The sequence below is a fragment of the Phalaenopsis equestris genome, unplaced genomic scaffold (genome assembly GCF_001263595.1).
Source record: "Phalaenopsis equestris unplaced genomic scaffold, ASM126359v1 Scaffold234162, whole genome shotgun sequence".
NCBI classification, from domain to species: domain Eukaryota; kingdom Viridiplantae; phylum Streptophyta; class Magnoliopsida; order Asparagales; family Orchidaceae; genus Phalaenopsis; species Phalaenopsis equestris.
The window spans coordinates 92-13,673 of NW_018252084.1; the positions used below are offsets into that span (position 1 = coordinate 92).

A 13,582-nucleotide genomic window follows, 5' to 3' on the forward strand; every position below is an offset into this window, starting at 1 on the left:
ATAATTTTTACATAGTATAAAGGAGTTACTTGAGGACAAATAACGTTTAAGATTGGGGGAATGATCCAACTTAAAATTATCTGTGTTTAGTACATATTTTATGATCATTTTATGCATATTTTTAGTGATATTACACTTTGAAGGAAAATTTTTGTATGGTTTTGGTTTTAGATACATAGAATGGACATTTGACAAAAATGGTGCAATTCATATGGTTCCATAACACCGCCCTCTGGCTCTATAGCGCCACAGACGGATGCAGTGTGCGTTATTGCCGCCAGATTGGTGTTATAGCTTCAGTAACTTCCATCCTAGAAGATACATTGAATTTTATTGAATTTTGAAGGGGTGTTTGAAGTGACCCTTGGTTATTTTCAGAGATCTATTGATGGAAATGAAAATTGGACAAAAGAGAAGACTTTTTGGTAGCATTTGAAGATTTTAGAAAGTTCCACTTTTATGTTTAAGTGTGAGCTTAAGTGTGTTTTGTGTTGTAAGAGTAAGAGTTTGGAGATTTCTTTAAGGAGACTCCAGAATTTGTGTTGGGGAGAAGATATAAGGTACTTTTATAAGGTACTTTGTATTTGTGTATTTGTGTTTAAGTTTTTGCTTCTAAGACTTATATTTCAATACAAATTTGGATTTTTTGTTTGATTCTTCATGAATTCTAATTAGTTCCTTTTTTTCTCCTTGCTCTTGAGAATTAATTATGTGGGATGAGAATGATTTAAAGATTTCTTTTTTACTTTTAACCGATTCGTCATTAACTTTATAAGACCACTTGTGAGGTTAAAATCAGTTGAGGAACATAAAGAACCGCGAGGGCTATGATTTCACCCATCTAATGAGTATCACACTTCATTCTAGGCAGAGCCATTACGATCACCTAAGGGGTAGTACAAATAAATAGGGAGATAAGTTTTGATAGACGTAGAATTGATGTTTTTAAGGTGATAGTCTAGATTTTTTTTCCAATTCAGTTTAGAGTTTGGATCGTAAGGGTCCTTATTAAGTTTTATAAAGAGGGCACAATGGGTAATCTGGAGGTGAGATGTCAGAATCTACTCAGCACTACTACACAAGTTAGTGAAAAACTCTAAATTAGTCAATGTTCTTTGCTAGCACAAGAAGAGGGAAAAGAATATGAATGCTTCTATTTGTCACAATACATCATCATATTTTAGTCATTCAAATCTTAAATAGATTAATATCTAATTGTAAGCGAAAAGATCCTTACATATTATTCAAACTCGTTAGAATTAGTTTTATTAAACTTTTAATCATATTTGTTTCTACTTGTTTTAATTTAATCTTAACCGTTGTGATCATTTAATTTTTATTTAATCTGCAATTTAAATAGAATTTATTTCCAAGTTTTGCAAGCCAATTTAAAAGAGTCCAAATATCCTTGTGGTATCGGTACTGGATTTTTAAAGAAAATCCTATATTACTTGGAACGATACGTATACTTGCGTAGTACCTATACTGTGAAATTTTATTATTTATTTTTCTTATCATTTCATTTATTCACACTAGTCACTCAATATAATTTAGCCCAAGTTTTCGGAAATATTTTGGAGATTAAAAATACACGTAATTGTGGGTCAGGTCATAGCCATTCTTTCTATTATGATTTAAAGTATTTTCTAAAATTCTCTCAATTTCATGATCGAAAACTTCTGCTAGACCACTGGTCTGGTGTGAGGATGATAAGTTGTGGCATTTTATGTTTAATTCCAAGATTTTCAATTAATGTTTCAATTCTTTTATTCTTAAAATGAATTCCCCTAACTATAATGATCACACTTGGCATTCCAAATATATTAAAAATATTTTTAGTTAAAATTTTGCAACCCTCTGAGCATTACAACGAGGTCAAGCAACATCTTCAACCCATTTAGACACATAATCCACAGAAATTAAAATATACATATTTTCCAAAGATGGTATAAATGGTTCTATAAAATCTAAACCATACACATCAAAAAGTTCAACTTCAAAAGTAAAATGTAGAGGCATTTCATTTTTTTTTGAAATATTACCTACACCCTGACATCGATAATATGTTTTAACGTAAATATTAACATCCCTAAATAAAGCATGCCAATAGAATCTAGACTGTAAGATCTTAAATATAGTTCTGTCAACTCCAACATGTCCCCTAAAGGCTTTAGAATGCTACAAACCTCAGAAGACATAGGTACATCAAAGACCTCAGAAGGCTACAAGCCTCAAAAGGCATAGATATATTAAAAAACCTCATAAAGCTAAAAACTTCATAATACACAAGTACATAAAAAATCTCAGAAGACTACGAGCCTCAGAAGGTACCAGTTCATTTCAAGCTTCTATAAGGCATAAGAGCAAGAGGGCACAACCTCCGAAGGCACGTTTCATAAAAGGTATGCAATTCTTCATTTTATAAAGTGTGCATGCTAACATTAATTTCAAAATTTCATATGATTGGGAAGCCAGAACAACCTTGAAGCAACTTCAAAGATTTACAAAGAAATACATTATCATCTACAAATGTTAAATTAGAGAATAAAAAGGCTATAAAGGCTAACAGTAATTGGTACAAATGCTACAAGAGATATCACACTAAAGAAGCATGAAATTCTCCCTTCTCAAAGCGCAGCAAGAAAACTCTAGCATTTATTTATCTCCACCAGAATGTGCAGCAGTAACAAGCAAGAAGATCTTGAGTCACTTGTTAGGCAGGGATGGAGATAACTTTCTTCATCGCACTGACGTGAAAGATAATCTCGTTGCTCGTATGTTACATAGGATGGGGATGACTTTCTACTACACCACAACACAAAAGAAGATCTCATTGCTCGCCTACTACGAATGACGTGGATGATTTTCCTCTTTGACACAACGCGAAAGAAGATCTCGTTGCTCGGTTGCTACGCAGGATGGGAACAACATTGCTCTTAACCGCGATGTGAAAGAAGATCTCGTTGCTCGCCTGTTACGCAGGACGGGGACGACTTTCCTTTTGGCTGCAATGCAAAAGAGTATCTCGTTGCTCTTCTGCTACACAAAATGGGGACGACTTTCCTCTTATTTGCAATGCGAAAGAAGACCTCATTGCTTATCTGCTATGCAGAATGGAGACAACTTTATTCTTTTGGGAAATCCCGGATCACTTGCTAAGCAGAGTCGGGGACTTCACCTACATCCTCATCTCCATTGCCTATTTATAGGTTAAAAAATACTAATATTTATGGCTAAAAATTAATTCATTTCATTAAAATAGTAATTAAATAATATAAAATATGATTTAATTCATATCCTTCTATCTTCCGGTTTCTGGTATCCTCTCTCATGACATTCCCTCATCTTCCTTCCAGTTTTAAAATAAGAAATAAAAATTGTTTTCAGTATTAAAAGAGAAAAAAATACTTCATATTCTCTTCTTTAATTATTACAAATTAAACACACCTAAATTACTTTTCAAACCAACATTATATATATATATTATATATATATATAAACAACAAATTAAAAAATAAAACTGAAATCTACCTTAATTCCATTTTTAAAGAATGCTGAAAATCTTTCCATATTCCCATATTTTAACCTTTCATATATATATATATATAAGTTCAAAATAATTAAATAAATAAAAATAAGTGCAGCAGCTCATTTAAAATAAAACAACTCATTAAAGTAAAAAAGAAATTCTCAAATTTCATTATTTGGGCTTCCAAAATCAGATCAAATTCCTCTTTTTCCGCTATATCTATTCCAACTTTGGCGGTTTGGATTCTTAAATCCTGTTGGTAAGGCACTCGATTCATAATTTCAGCTTTAGGTCGGCCTGTCTCTTCAGCTTCGAGACCCTCTTAGGCAGCCAACCTTTGTTTGCCTTCCCAACTTTGGCCCGTCGGCCTGTCCCAGACGGCCCTCCTTCCCTTCCTAGCTTCGGGACCACGGTAAAAAAAATCTTAATTTGTTGTCATGTTGAACCAACCATCTGCGGCGTAAATAAAAAAATCTCTATCAACTGAGTCGTGCTTATTTGCTTCAACATATGGAGGTTTAGATTATTTTTATTCAAATTCTCACTGCAATATAAAATATACTGATATGTTTATATATAGACTACAAAAAGCAAAAGGCTTTAGATCATGATATTTTTGGTCGATAAAGTGATCTCACCCAAAAATAGGGGGCAACTGATATATCTCAAGCAAATATCCATCATCCAACCTAAATCTCAAGGCATGACCTAGATCTCGATGCAGTTTTTCGAGCAAGAAATATTCAAACCTCGATAAAAATTTATCTAGAACTTTGATTTCAGCAAACTTACAGTCAAACTGACTGTCTTGATAGAAAATCCCAACGTAACCAAAATTAGTCCAATCCGACTTAAATCAAGCTCAGATCAAGTCATTAATTCACTCTTGGAAGTTTTCCAGACATAATTAGAAGGTTAAAGGAATGTCGAATCTAGCAAGCATATAATCGAATCGAGTGTCTCGACAAAATAAATCCAACGAGCCTAAGATTGCTCAATTCTGACATCGTTCAGGCACTCAAATATCCATTAAATGTTGTCTAATCAAAGGAAGTCCTTCGGTTCGATTGAAGTAGTGCATATTTCTGCATTCATTGCACCCAGAACATTATAAACAGAGTCCCACCACTCTCATAAGAGGGGGCTGGAGGCTTGAGAGAGAAGTTAAAGCTTAGAAAGAAACTAAAGTCAAGCACCACCCTAGTCACCATTGATCGCCGACGGCCGCCACCGGCCACCGTCTATCACCGCCGATCGTCGTCGACCATTGACAATCTCCGTCGACCACCACTGACTGTCTTAGACACCCACTAGCTTCCGTCGATCAACGTCAATTGCCATCGGCCACTATCGACCGACGTCTACAACCATCGACAGCAGTAGAGCACTACTGTCCCCATTAATCACCACTGATTGTCATGAACCTCTGACAACCATCAATCACCACCAACACCATTAACCACTATCGACAGGATGTCGCAATTCGATGTTGTAATTTGGAAAACCTAGTCACCCTTTCTCATTTCTGGGATAAGGTTTCTTTGTGATCATCAACCTACAATGAATTTTTATATCTTAACCATGCCTTATGGTTTTTTCCTGTTATAAGTTTTTCACTAAAAACTTCTTGTGTCATTACTGGTTTTTTATTTTACCTTTTTTTACCCATAAAACAAAAACTCCATTGCCTGAAAAGCCAGTTACATTAGATGAAAGGGAGATCAACAAAATCTTCATGAATCAAAACTTTCAAAAAACCAAAATAACTCCTACAACATATTATTTGTCATGTATCCATGGAAGATTTAGCTAGCCAGTTAGAAGGTTGGTTCCCTTCCCAGTGAACATGGCTCCAAAGCGCATGAGTCCTCTAGGCTAGCATTCAAAATTTTCTGACCTAGTAAGTCAGCTGCCATGGAAGACTTCCCTTGAAGAATGTTGATCAACTATAAGGAATTTGATTCAATTTAGAGAAGGGTAATGTTGAGAGAGGTAAATATCTTTAAAGCCCAAAATACAAAGTAGAATACTCTTAAACAATTCCATTGCTTCAATTTACGAAGCAGAACTGGAACAAACGATAGTTTGAAAGCGCCACAAACACTTGCCAAGATGATTCCTACAAATACACCCAATGCTAACACCTGTGGAAGAGTAACTCCCATTAGTGTTAATTTTGACCCAAGGGAAGGATGGTTTACACCATTGAACTTTCTGCACAATAGGTCTTGGGTGGAGGTGTGGAGTCAGGAAGGTGAATGGAAATAGGAATATTGATTCCGTGAAGATGACTACAACAATTGAGAGCAATGGAGCCTCATATGTTGCAGAGTTCCTAGGCATCCAAATGAACCAATAAATGATTAGGAGGACGAAGTGTAACTTATGCTCTTTATAGTCCAACCAGAAAACCTCCAGAGTTCTCCTAGAGCAAAGAAGATGACAGAGATGAAAGTGAGCCAAGGTAGCTTTCCAGAATGCAGTGGCAAAGGGACATGTAAAATAGGGATGGTTCACATTTCTTCTTGAGGGCAACATAACCAGCACCTGGAAGCACTCCTCATTCCCTTTAGTTTCAGAATATCATCAGTTGACAAAAATTGCGTAAACAACCTTTAGCTGAAGAAAGAAATGGGAGGAGTGAGTTTTCTATCCCATATTTGCTTACCCCAAGAGTTCTCCTGCCATCTCAAGGAATGATTGTAGATGAAAGCATTAAGACTTTAACTAGGAGGGCTCTTGGTGACCAATTTGTCAAGTTGAGAAGGATCCAAAGGGATATTTGTTATATCCTTCAGAGTATTAGCATCCACAATTGTTTTGAAAGAAGACACATTCCACTACTGCCCACACCAAAACTCAGAAACCAAAGATGAAGGTTTAAATGAGAGGTTAGAAGGTGGGGGAACCATCCCTTCTTTCATCCAACAGTGTAGCCAGAAATTGACCTTGCCATCCCCAAGATCCCACATGAAATGGTCATTTTCTTATTCCCTAACCTTAAACAAGCTTTTCCAATGTTTGGAATCACCAGGTTTAAAATGTGTCATGTTAGGCTGAGATCTTTTGCAGTACCTCCCCCACATGAACTTAGCACCACAAGGAATCCTGCAACCTAAAATTGCTCCATTACTTGCAATAAAAAATTTGGCTTATGTGTTGAAAATTCTTGAATCCCAGACCAGCAGCTGCCACAGGTTGGCACAATTTGGTCCAATTGGACCAATGCATTTGCTTCTGCTGCCCCTCCCAAAAAAAATTAAAAAAAGTAGTTTCCAACAACTTCTGTGTACTCTTCATTCTTTTCATTTGCAAACCTAAAAGTGGAAAGGTAGTTAGAATACTCTTAAACAAAGTAATCCTACCACCATTGGATAGAAAAGCACTGGCCAAACAATTTATTTGGGAGTTCACTTTTTCTTTTACCAATGTTTGCTAAATTTTTATATAACGCTAATACGATAATCCATTACTCAATTGCCGCGATTTTTCTAGCACATATTAATTGTAACATTTTCAGTTTGTAAACTTGAGCATACGTTTGGATTTCATTTTTTGTGGCATCTATGATATCTTTCGTTGTATTTTTATATGTAACAAAAATCATAATAAAACCAACTGCCATTTTTATAGTTAGTTTTATGAATCAATATTAGTTATTGTTTTGAAAGATGACAACATGTGATGAAAACTGGTATATTCAGCCACACTTCCTTCTGATTCACTATATTTTATGATCATAACCTCCAAGGCATTACTATTGATTATTTCACAATGATTAGTAACTTTTCAATAATTTCCTCAAAATGGAATTATGTGTTAAAACATAAGATTAACATACATACCACTCAGTTCCTATGTATTCACATATTTAACACCTAAACTTTAATTTCTTCGCATATGCCACTTTAGAAGACATTTCACCTTTAAAAAATAAAGATAACGACATTTTCGTCTAGGCTAAATACTTTAAAACTTTTACTATAGAAGAACTTTTAGAAAAAAAAAATACAATTTCTAAAATCTAGTGTTCTCTTTATTATATAATTTAATTTTGATTACATTTTTTTTTATTTAGGTAACACAGCTAAAAAATGAATTATGTAAATTGAAAATAGTTATAAATTCTAAATATTATCTACTGAGGGCTATTATAGATATTTATCCATACAACACTTTAAAAATTATATTTTTTAAATATATGAATTTCTTTTAAAACATCAGCTTCGTAAATTGTGAACTTCGTGTAGTGATAAGTCCAAACAAAAACTACTTATGCGGGTAAAATTCTCTGTTAAAATTTAAACCTCATTTTTAAGAAAAACTTTCTTGCCTCGCATGTGAGTCGTGGCACGGCAGTTGATGAAAAATGATGGTAGCAATTTTGTTATTTTAACAAAATATTTGAAGCTTTATTGTTTTTATTAAATAAAAGCATTTTATTTCCAACAGGCATTGCTCCTCCTTGGCCACGAAGGTTCCCATCTTCCTTTCTGCGGTCATCTTCCCGCCGGCCTCGCTCTAATCGTAAGTTCGATTCTCCCTTCTAACGATTGTTTTTTCTTTCTGTTTTGAATTTATTGCGTTGTCGGCGTTGTTCTTCCATATGATCTCTCGAAGCGCAATACAGACTTTTACGTTGTCGAGGCCGGGATCTGCATCTGGATTAGGTTTAAAGACGGCTTCTCAACCTCTCTGCGACACGGCCTATCGGGCTTTCTAAGATTTTCATTGATTCACGAATTTAATAATTGTCAGAACGTAGATCTCTGGGTTTTTAACCGGTTTCCTTTTATTTCCCAGGTTTCCTTGATTCCGTTAATATTTCGAGATAGCTTGAAGTAAGCATCGATCTTTGTTGATTTATTCAATTGCCTTGAAATTTAAGGCGATGAGTGAAGTATTCGAAGGATACGAGCGCCAGTATTGTGAAATCTCCGCTTCTCTATCGCGGAAATGTACAGGTGCGGCCGCCCTTGATGGAGGTTAGTGATACTTTCTTCCCGTAACTTCTGATCTTTCTTCATGTTTATGGAAGCATATATTACTTGTTTTTTTTTCTTCTTTATATCTGAAAAGATGTGATATAGGTTCTCGAGATATTTACCTCTGTAATGCATTTGTCAGAAATTTGTTATCCATCTTATTTCTTGATTTAATCTTGCAGAACTAAAAAAGCAGAAGTTGGCTGAGATTAGGTCTGGCGTGGAGGATGCTGAAAACTTGGTAGTTGATTTGATTAGCCCGCTTAAGTATCACTTGATATTTTTTTCTTTTGTTCATTTATGTTTATTGATTTTGTATTATTGGCTTTGGTTTATGTAGATTCGTAAAATGGATCTTGAAGCTAGAAGTTTGCAGCCAAGTGTAAAGGCCGCCTTGCTTGCCAAGTTGCGTGAATACAAATCGGATCTCAATAACCTGAAGAGTGAAGTTAAAAGAATCACCTCACCTAATGCAAATAATGCCTCAAGGGAGGAATTGTTGGAATCTGGGATGGCAGATACGTTATCTGTATGATATTAGAAGCTTCTTTTGTTTAAATTATGTTGCATCTTTCTTCATTTGTTTGTCTATATTATTCTTCAGCACTTTTCAACAAACTAATTAACTACTTCAACAAATTCTTAGGCTAGCATGTTTATTTACTGGACTGTAGAGCTCAAATAAATTTGCTCAGAACCTGTTGTTCCTTCCTATTAGATACAATAGTTCTTCTTAAGCGATAGGAATTTGTTTGATCTAAACACATCTAGTTTCAGTGATGAGAGAACCTTGTCTTGTGTTCCTTAAACCAAGGATTTAAATGGCTATCAATAATGTTTGCTTCAAAGTTCTACCACATGATATTTGATATTATCATGCATATTTTATGATTTTTAGAGTTTGATTAACCACCTTTTTATCATCATGAAATGTAAACTTTTTTATTTATCAATTGTAAGTATCTTTTGTAAAACCGAAGACCATTATTGTCTCAAGATTTTCCCATTGTTACTTTTGTTGTTTTGAACACTTGTTCTTTGATGATTCAGGTGTCTGCTGATCAAAGGGGAAGGCTTTTAATGTCAACTGAAAGGTTGAATCATTCCAGTGAAAGGATTAAGGAGAGTCGACGAACCATGTTAGAGACAGAAGAACTTGGGGTTTCAATCCTGCAAGACTTGCATCAGCAACGGCAATCTCTTCTACATGCTCATAATGCAGTATGTTGTTTGCCTCAACTGGTCAATTTTGTTAGAATTTTGGTGATGGTTCTTTGTATTTTTATCATATTTGATGTCTTCCCATTCTTTTCCTTTCTCTGTCGAACAACTTTTATTTTTTGTGTACTGAAAAACTCTTAATTTTCGGTGGAATCATAAACTTGTGGATTGAATTTTTTCTGTGCCCTTCATCAGTTTCCTGTGCTTTACTCTCTAAATTCATTTCATTCTTATAATTTGCGATTTTCTCTCCGTAGCAGTGATAATTTTCCTAACATTTTAACTTTAAATGCATACTAGGGGCCTGTATGGTAATTGATTGAAGTGGGATTTAACTTAAGTTTTGCTGGACAGAAAAAATGGCACTTTTAAATCCTGGATTCCATAAATCCAGTTTTTTCTTAGTTTTCTTCTCAGTTTTTCCTTCACTTCTGAATCTACTAGATTCTGCTATTGGCAGGATTTAGTAAATCTGGATTTACATGATTTACTATAGAAGCTAAAGGCGTTACCAAATATCAACTAGATGCCAGTAAATTGTGTTTACTTTTTCCATGAATTTTCGCATCTCTACAAATGTCATATTTTGTTTATCTTGCAGCTGCATGGCGTGGATGATAATATAGGCAAGAGCAAGAAAGTTCTTACTGCCATGTCTAGAAGGATGGACAAGAACAAGTGGATCATAGGGGCAATAATTTTCTCATTGGTGCTGGCTATTCTCCTCATTCTATATTTCAAGCTCGCCTATTGATGGATCCTGCTTAATTGTGCTCAATTTTTATTGTAAGTGTGCTTAACTTGTTGTGTGCAAGTTGACTGAAATTATACATGTGTGCTCCTTAAGCTATTTAAACTAGCAGTTCTTGTATTGCTTCAATGTGCATTTCTTGGTACAAGATTTCCAATTTTTCTGTCTTCTTTAATACTCTCCAACTAGAAATCATTATATCTTTTTAATTTTGTAAGATAGTTCTTTAGCTTGAAGAAAGAGCGTTGCTATGTCCATATATGTAGGTTTAGATTTCATTTTGATATCGTATTTTTTGTGTGATGAGATCAATGTTCAGCCTTCAAAGATTGGTATATGCTGATATTTTTATGAGTTGATCTAAATTTGTTTAAATAAACTCGCATGTTCACGTCAGGAGTTAATATCACACCTCATATCACAATGACGATCTTTTCTGAAGCCTTGTGCTATTATCTGGGATATAGTACATGTTTATAAATCATTTCTGTAGCGAAAGGAAAGAGGAAAAAGAAAAAAAATGAGATATAATTCTCTCTCATTTTTTTATATTTCGATATTTGGTATTTGCGCAATGAAAAATTCAAAATTCTTTTTCCTTTTTCTGTTTTGAGATATTATTTTTTACTTGCTGCATCCACGAATGAATAAACGAATCAAACTGAAGAGTTAGAAATGCACGTAGAAAAGGAAATATTAAATTATTTATGCTTGAACATATTATTCCCAGGTCTGGATCATTTTGATGGCAAGCGACCCATCACTTCAATGATATGCTTGAAATATAGTTGGACTATTTTGCCCTAAACTAGTAACAGAACAGAGGTTATTTGTTCTTGTTCTTGTTCTTGATCGGACAAAAAGTTTTTATTTTTATTTAATTATTTTTTTTTGGGAAGGAGGGCCAGGCCTAGTAGATTCATTGATGTGAAATGAAGATTCATTGAACCCTAAACCCTAAACCCTAAACCCTAAACCCTGAAATAAAAGATACAAGGAGGATACACGAAAGATCTCATGTAACATTAAAAAACCTGCATAAAAACTTAGACCTTTAAACAAAAACACTGTAAAGAAAGGAAAGAAAAGAAAAAACTCCAAAAAAGAGTGCTAAGAAAGAATGGTGTCATCTATTGGTGGCTCCAAAGCCATCCAAAAATTCCAGAGTGGTAATAGTATCTGAAAAAGAAATGGTGGCTGGCAGTAGTATCTAGGGGTGTAAATGAGTCGGGCCGAGCTCGAGCCGCTCTCGACCAGAGCTTGAGCTTGAATAATTTTATTGAGCTCGAGCTTTAAGTCTATGAGTTTGAACCGGCTCGTGAGCTGGCTTGTTTAATATAAAAGAGAGAAAATGATATTAATTTAAGACAACTTTTATAGTAAGTTGATATAATAAACAATCAGAAGATAAACAATAAGAAATCACTTAATATATGATAATTTTTTTTCTTAACATTTTCAATATCTTTTAGATAAAATTTTGAAATTTAATATATTATGAGTATATTTTATGTTAATATTTCTCTTAAACGAGCTGACTCACGATCTAATGAGTTGAGTCGGGGTTGGCTTGAGCTTGGTTTGTTAGCTCATCGAGCTCAGTTCACAAACCACTTATCGAGCCGAACTAGAGCCTGCTCTTGAGTCGGCTTGACTCACTTGCAACCTTAGTAGTATCTGTTCGTCAAGGAGAATGGAAGAAAATATGGAGCAAAACTAAACTCCTAACATATACTGGAAGGAGTAATAACACCCAACATAGATATGCGTTCAAAAAGAGTGAGCTGTTGGAGCAATTACGCAGCAATGTATACGGTTAGAGTTTTATTACAAAAACATGAATTGGTTTATCTGTTCGGTTGGGTTAAAAAGTGAGTTCAAATCTTATTCGTTTGACTTGCTGAACAAATGAGCAAAATTTTATCTGCTTATGTTCAACCAGTTAACTAATTGAGCTGAACATGGGTTGTTCACAACTTATAATTTACTTGGGATTCATTTATAAATCTCATAATAGATATGTTGTAGATATTCAAATATATTTATACAATTATAAATTTTTCCGTTAAAGGATCAACTTTAGATAAATTTGTTGAACTCGTGTTAGTTTTTGACTTGAACACGACAAAAAGAGAAAAATGAGCGTTTTTGGGACTAGGGCTGTCAAAACGGCTCGTTGTTCGCGAACAGTTCGTCTTCTCGTTAATTTCGTTCGATAAGTTAACGAGCCGAACACGAGCTAAGATGTGTTCGTTCGTGTTCGGCTCGTTTTGGCTCGAAATACTACTCATCAAGTTTATATATATATATATAATCAAGTTTATATATATATTATATTAAGTAGTATTTTAAAAAATCTAATTGACTACAAGGCTACAAAGATTTATAATCAATTAAAATATTGATTAAGAAAATAAAATAAAAATTATTAAATTAGATTCAAATGATGTTTTAATATAAATAATAATTTTTAAATCTTGTTCAAATTTTTATTGTCTTATGTCTTGTGGCTAAATGATTAGGGTTGTTACAAGAACTTTTTGTTCGTGAATAGCTCGTGTTCGACTCGTTAAGCAAACGCGTCGAACACGAACACACTTTTTGAGCTCGAAATATAATGGCTCCCCCCCGGTCCGGGCTCGCACGTGTTCGGCTCGTTTACACCCCTATTTGGGACAGCCATAGGTTCAAGTACCATGGGATATCTTTAGCTAGCCAGAATGCTCCTATCAAAAACACTTTCTGGATTACCATTAAGGCATGTGGTATAAACAAGATAATCATTAGATCAACTTAATCGACTTCTTTAATCCTTAATCCCTTCTTCTATAAATAAGACTGATTGCACTTGATTTTCATCCAGAGAATGCTGATGTGTTTCATCACTTAAATCTTATCTTAATTCTGCAGAATTTAAGCAACTTTTTTGAGACGCCATCAGGTCATACGCACTCTCCTTTCAGTTAAGTCATATAAACCAACTGGATCTCACTACAAATGTCTTTGAAGAAGATTCTAAGCCACTTCTTTTTCTAATTTCGAGCGAGGCATAACTTAAAACAAAGAAATATTCCACTATAAATATCCCTCCCCCCG

At 34.4% G+C, this 13,582-nt stretch overlaps 1 protein-coding gene across 1 annotated transcript; it reads left to right on the forward strand.

The window, feature by feature from the left end:
• Positions 1-7,975: 7,975 nt before the first annotated feature.
• LOC110038851 (vesicle transport v-SNARE 11-like) lies at positions 7,976-10,643 on the forward strand. Its single transcript, XM_020743769.1, has 6 exons — positions 7,976-8,056; positions 8,333-8,514; positions 8,697-8,755; positions 8,855-9,043; positions 9,565-9,735; positions 10,337-10,643. The coding sequence occupies exons 2-6, from the start codon at positions 8,421-8,423 to the stop codon at positions 10,487-10,489; spliced, it is 666 nt and encodes a 221-aa protein (XP_020599428.1). The 5' UTR covers positions 7,976-8,056; positions 8,333-8,420; the 3' UTR covers positions 10,490-10,643.
• Positions 10,644-13,582: the final 2,939 nt, after the last annotated feature.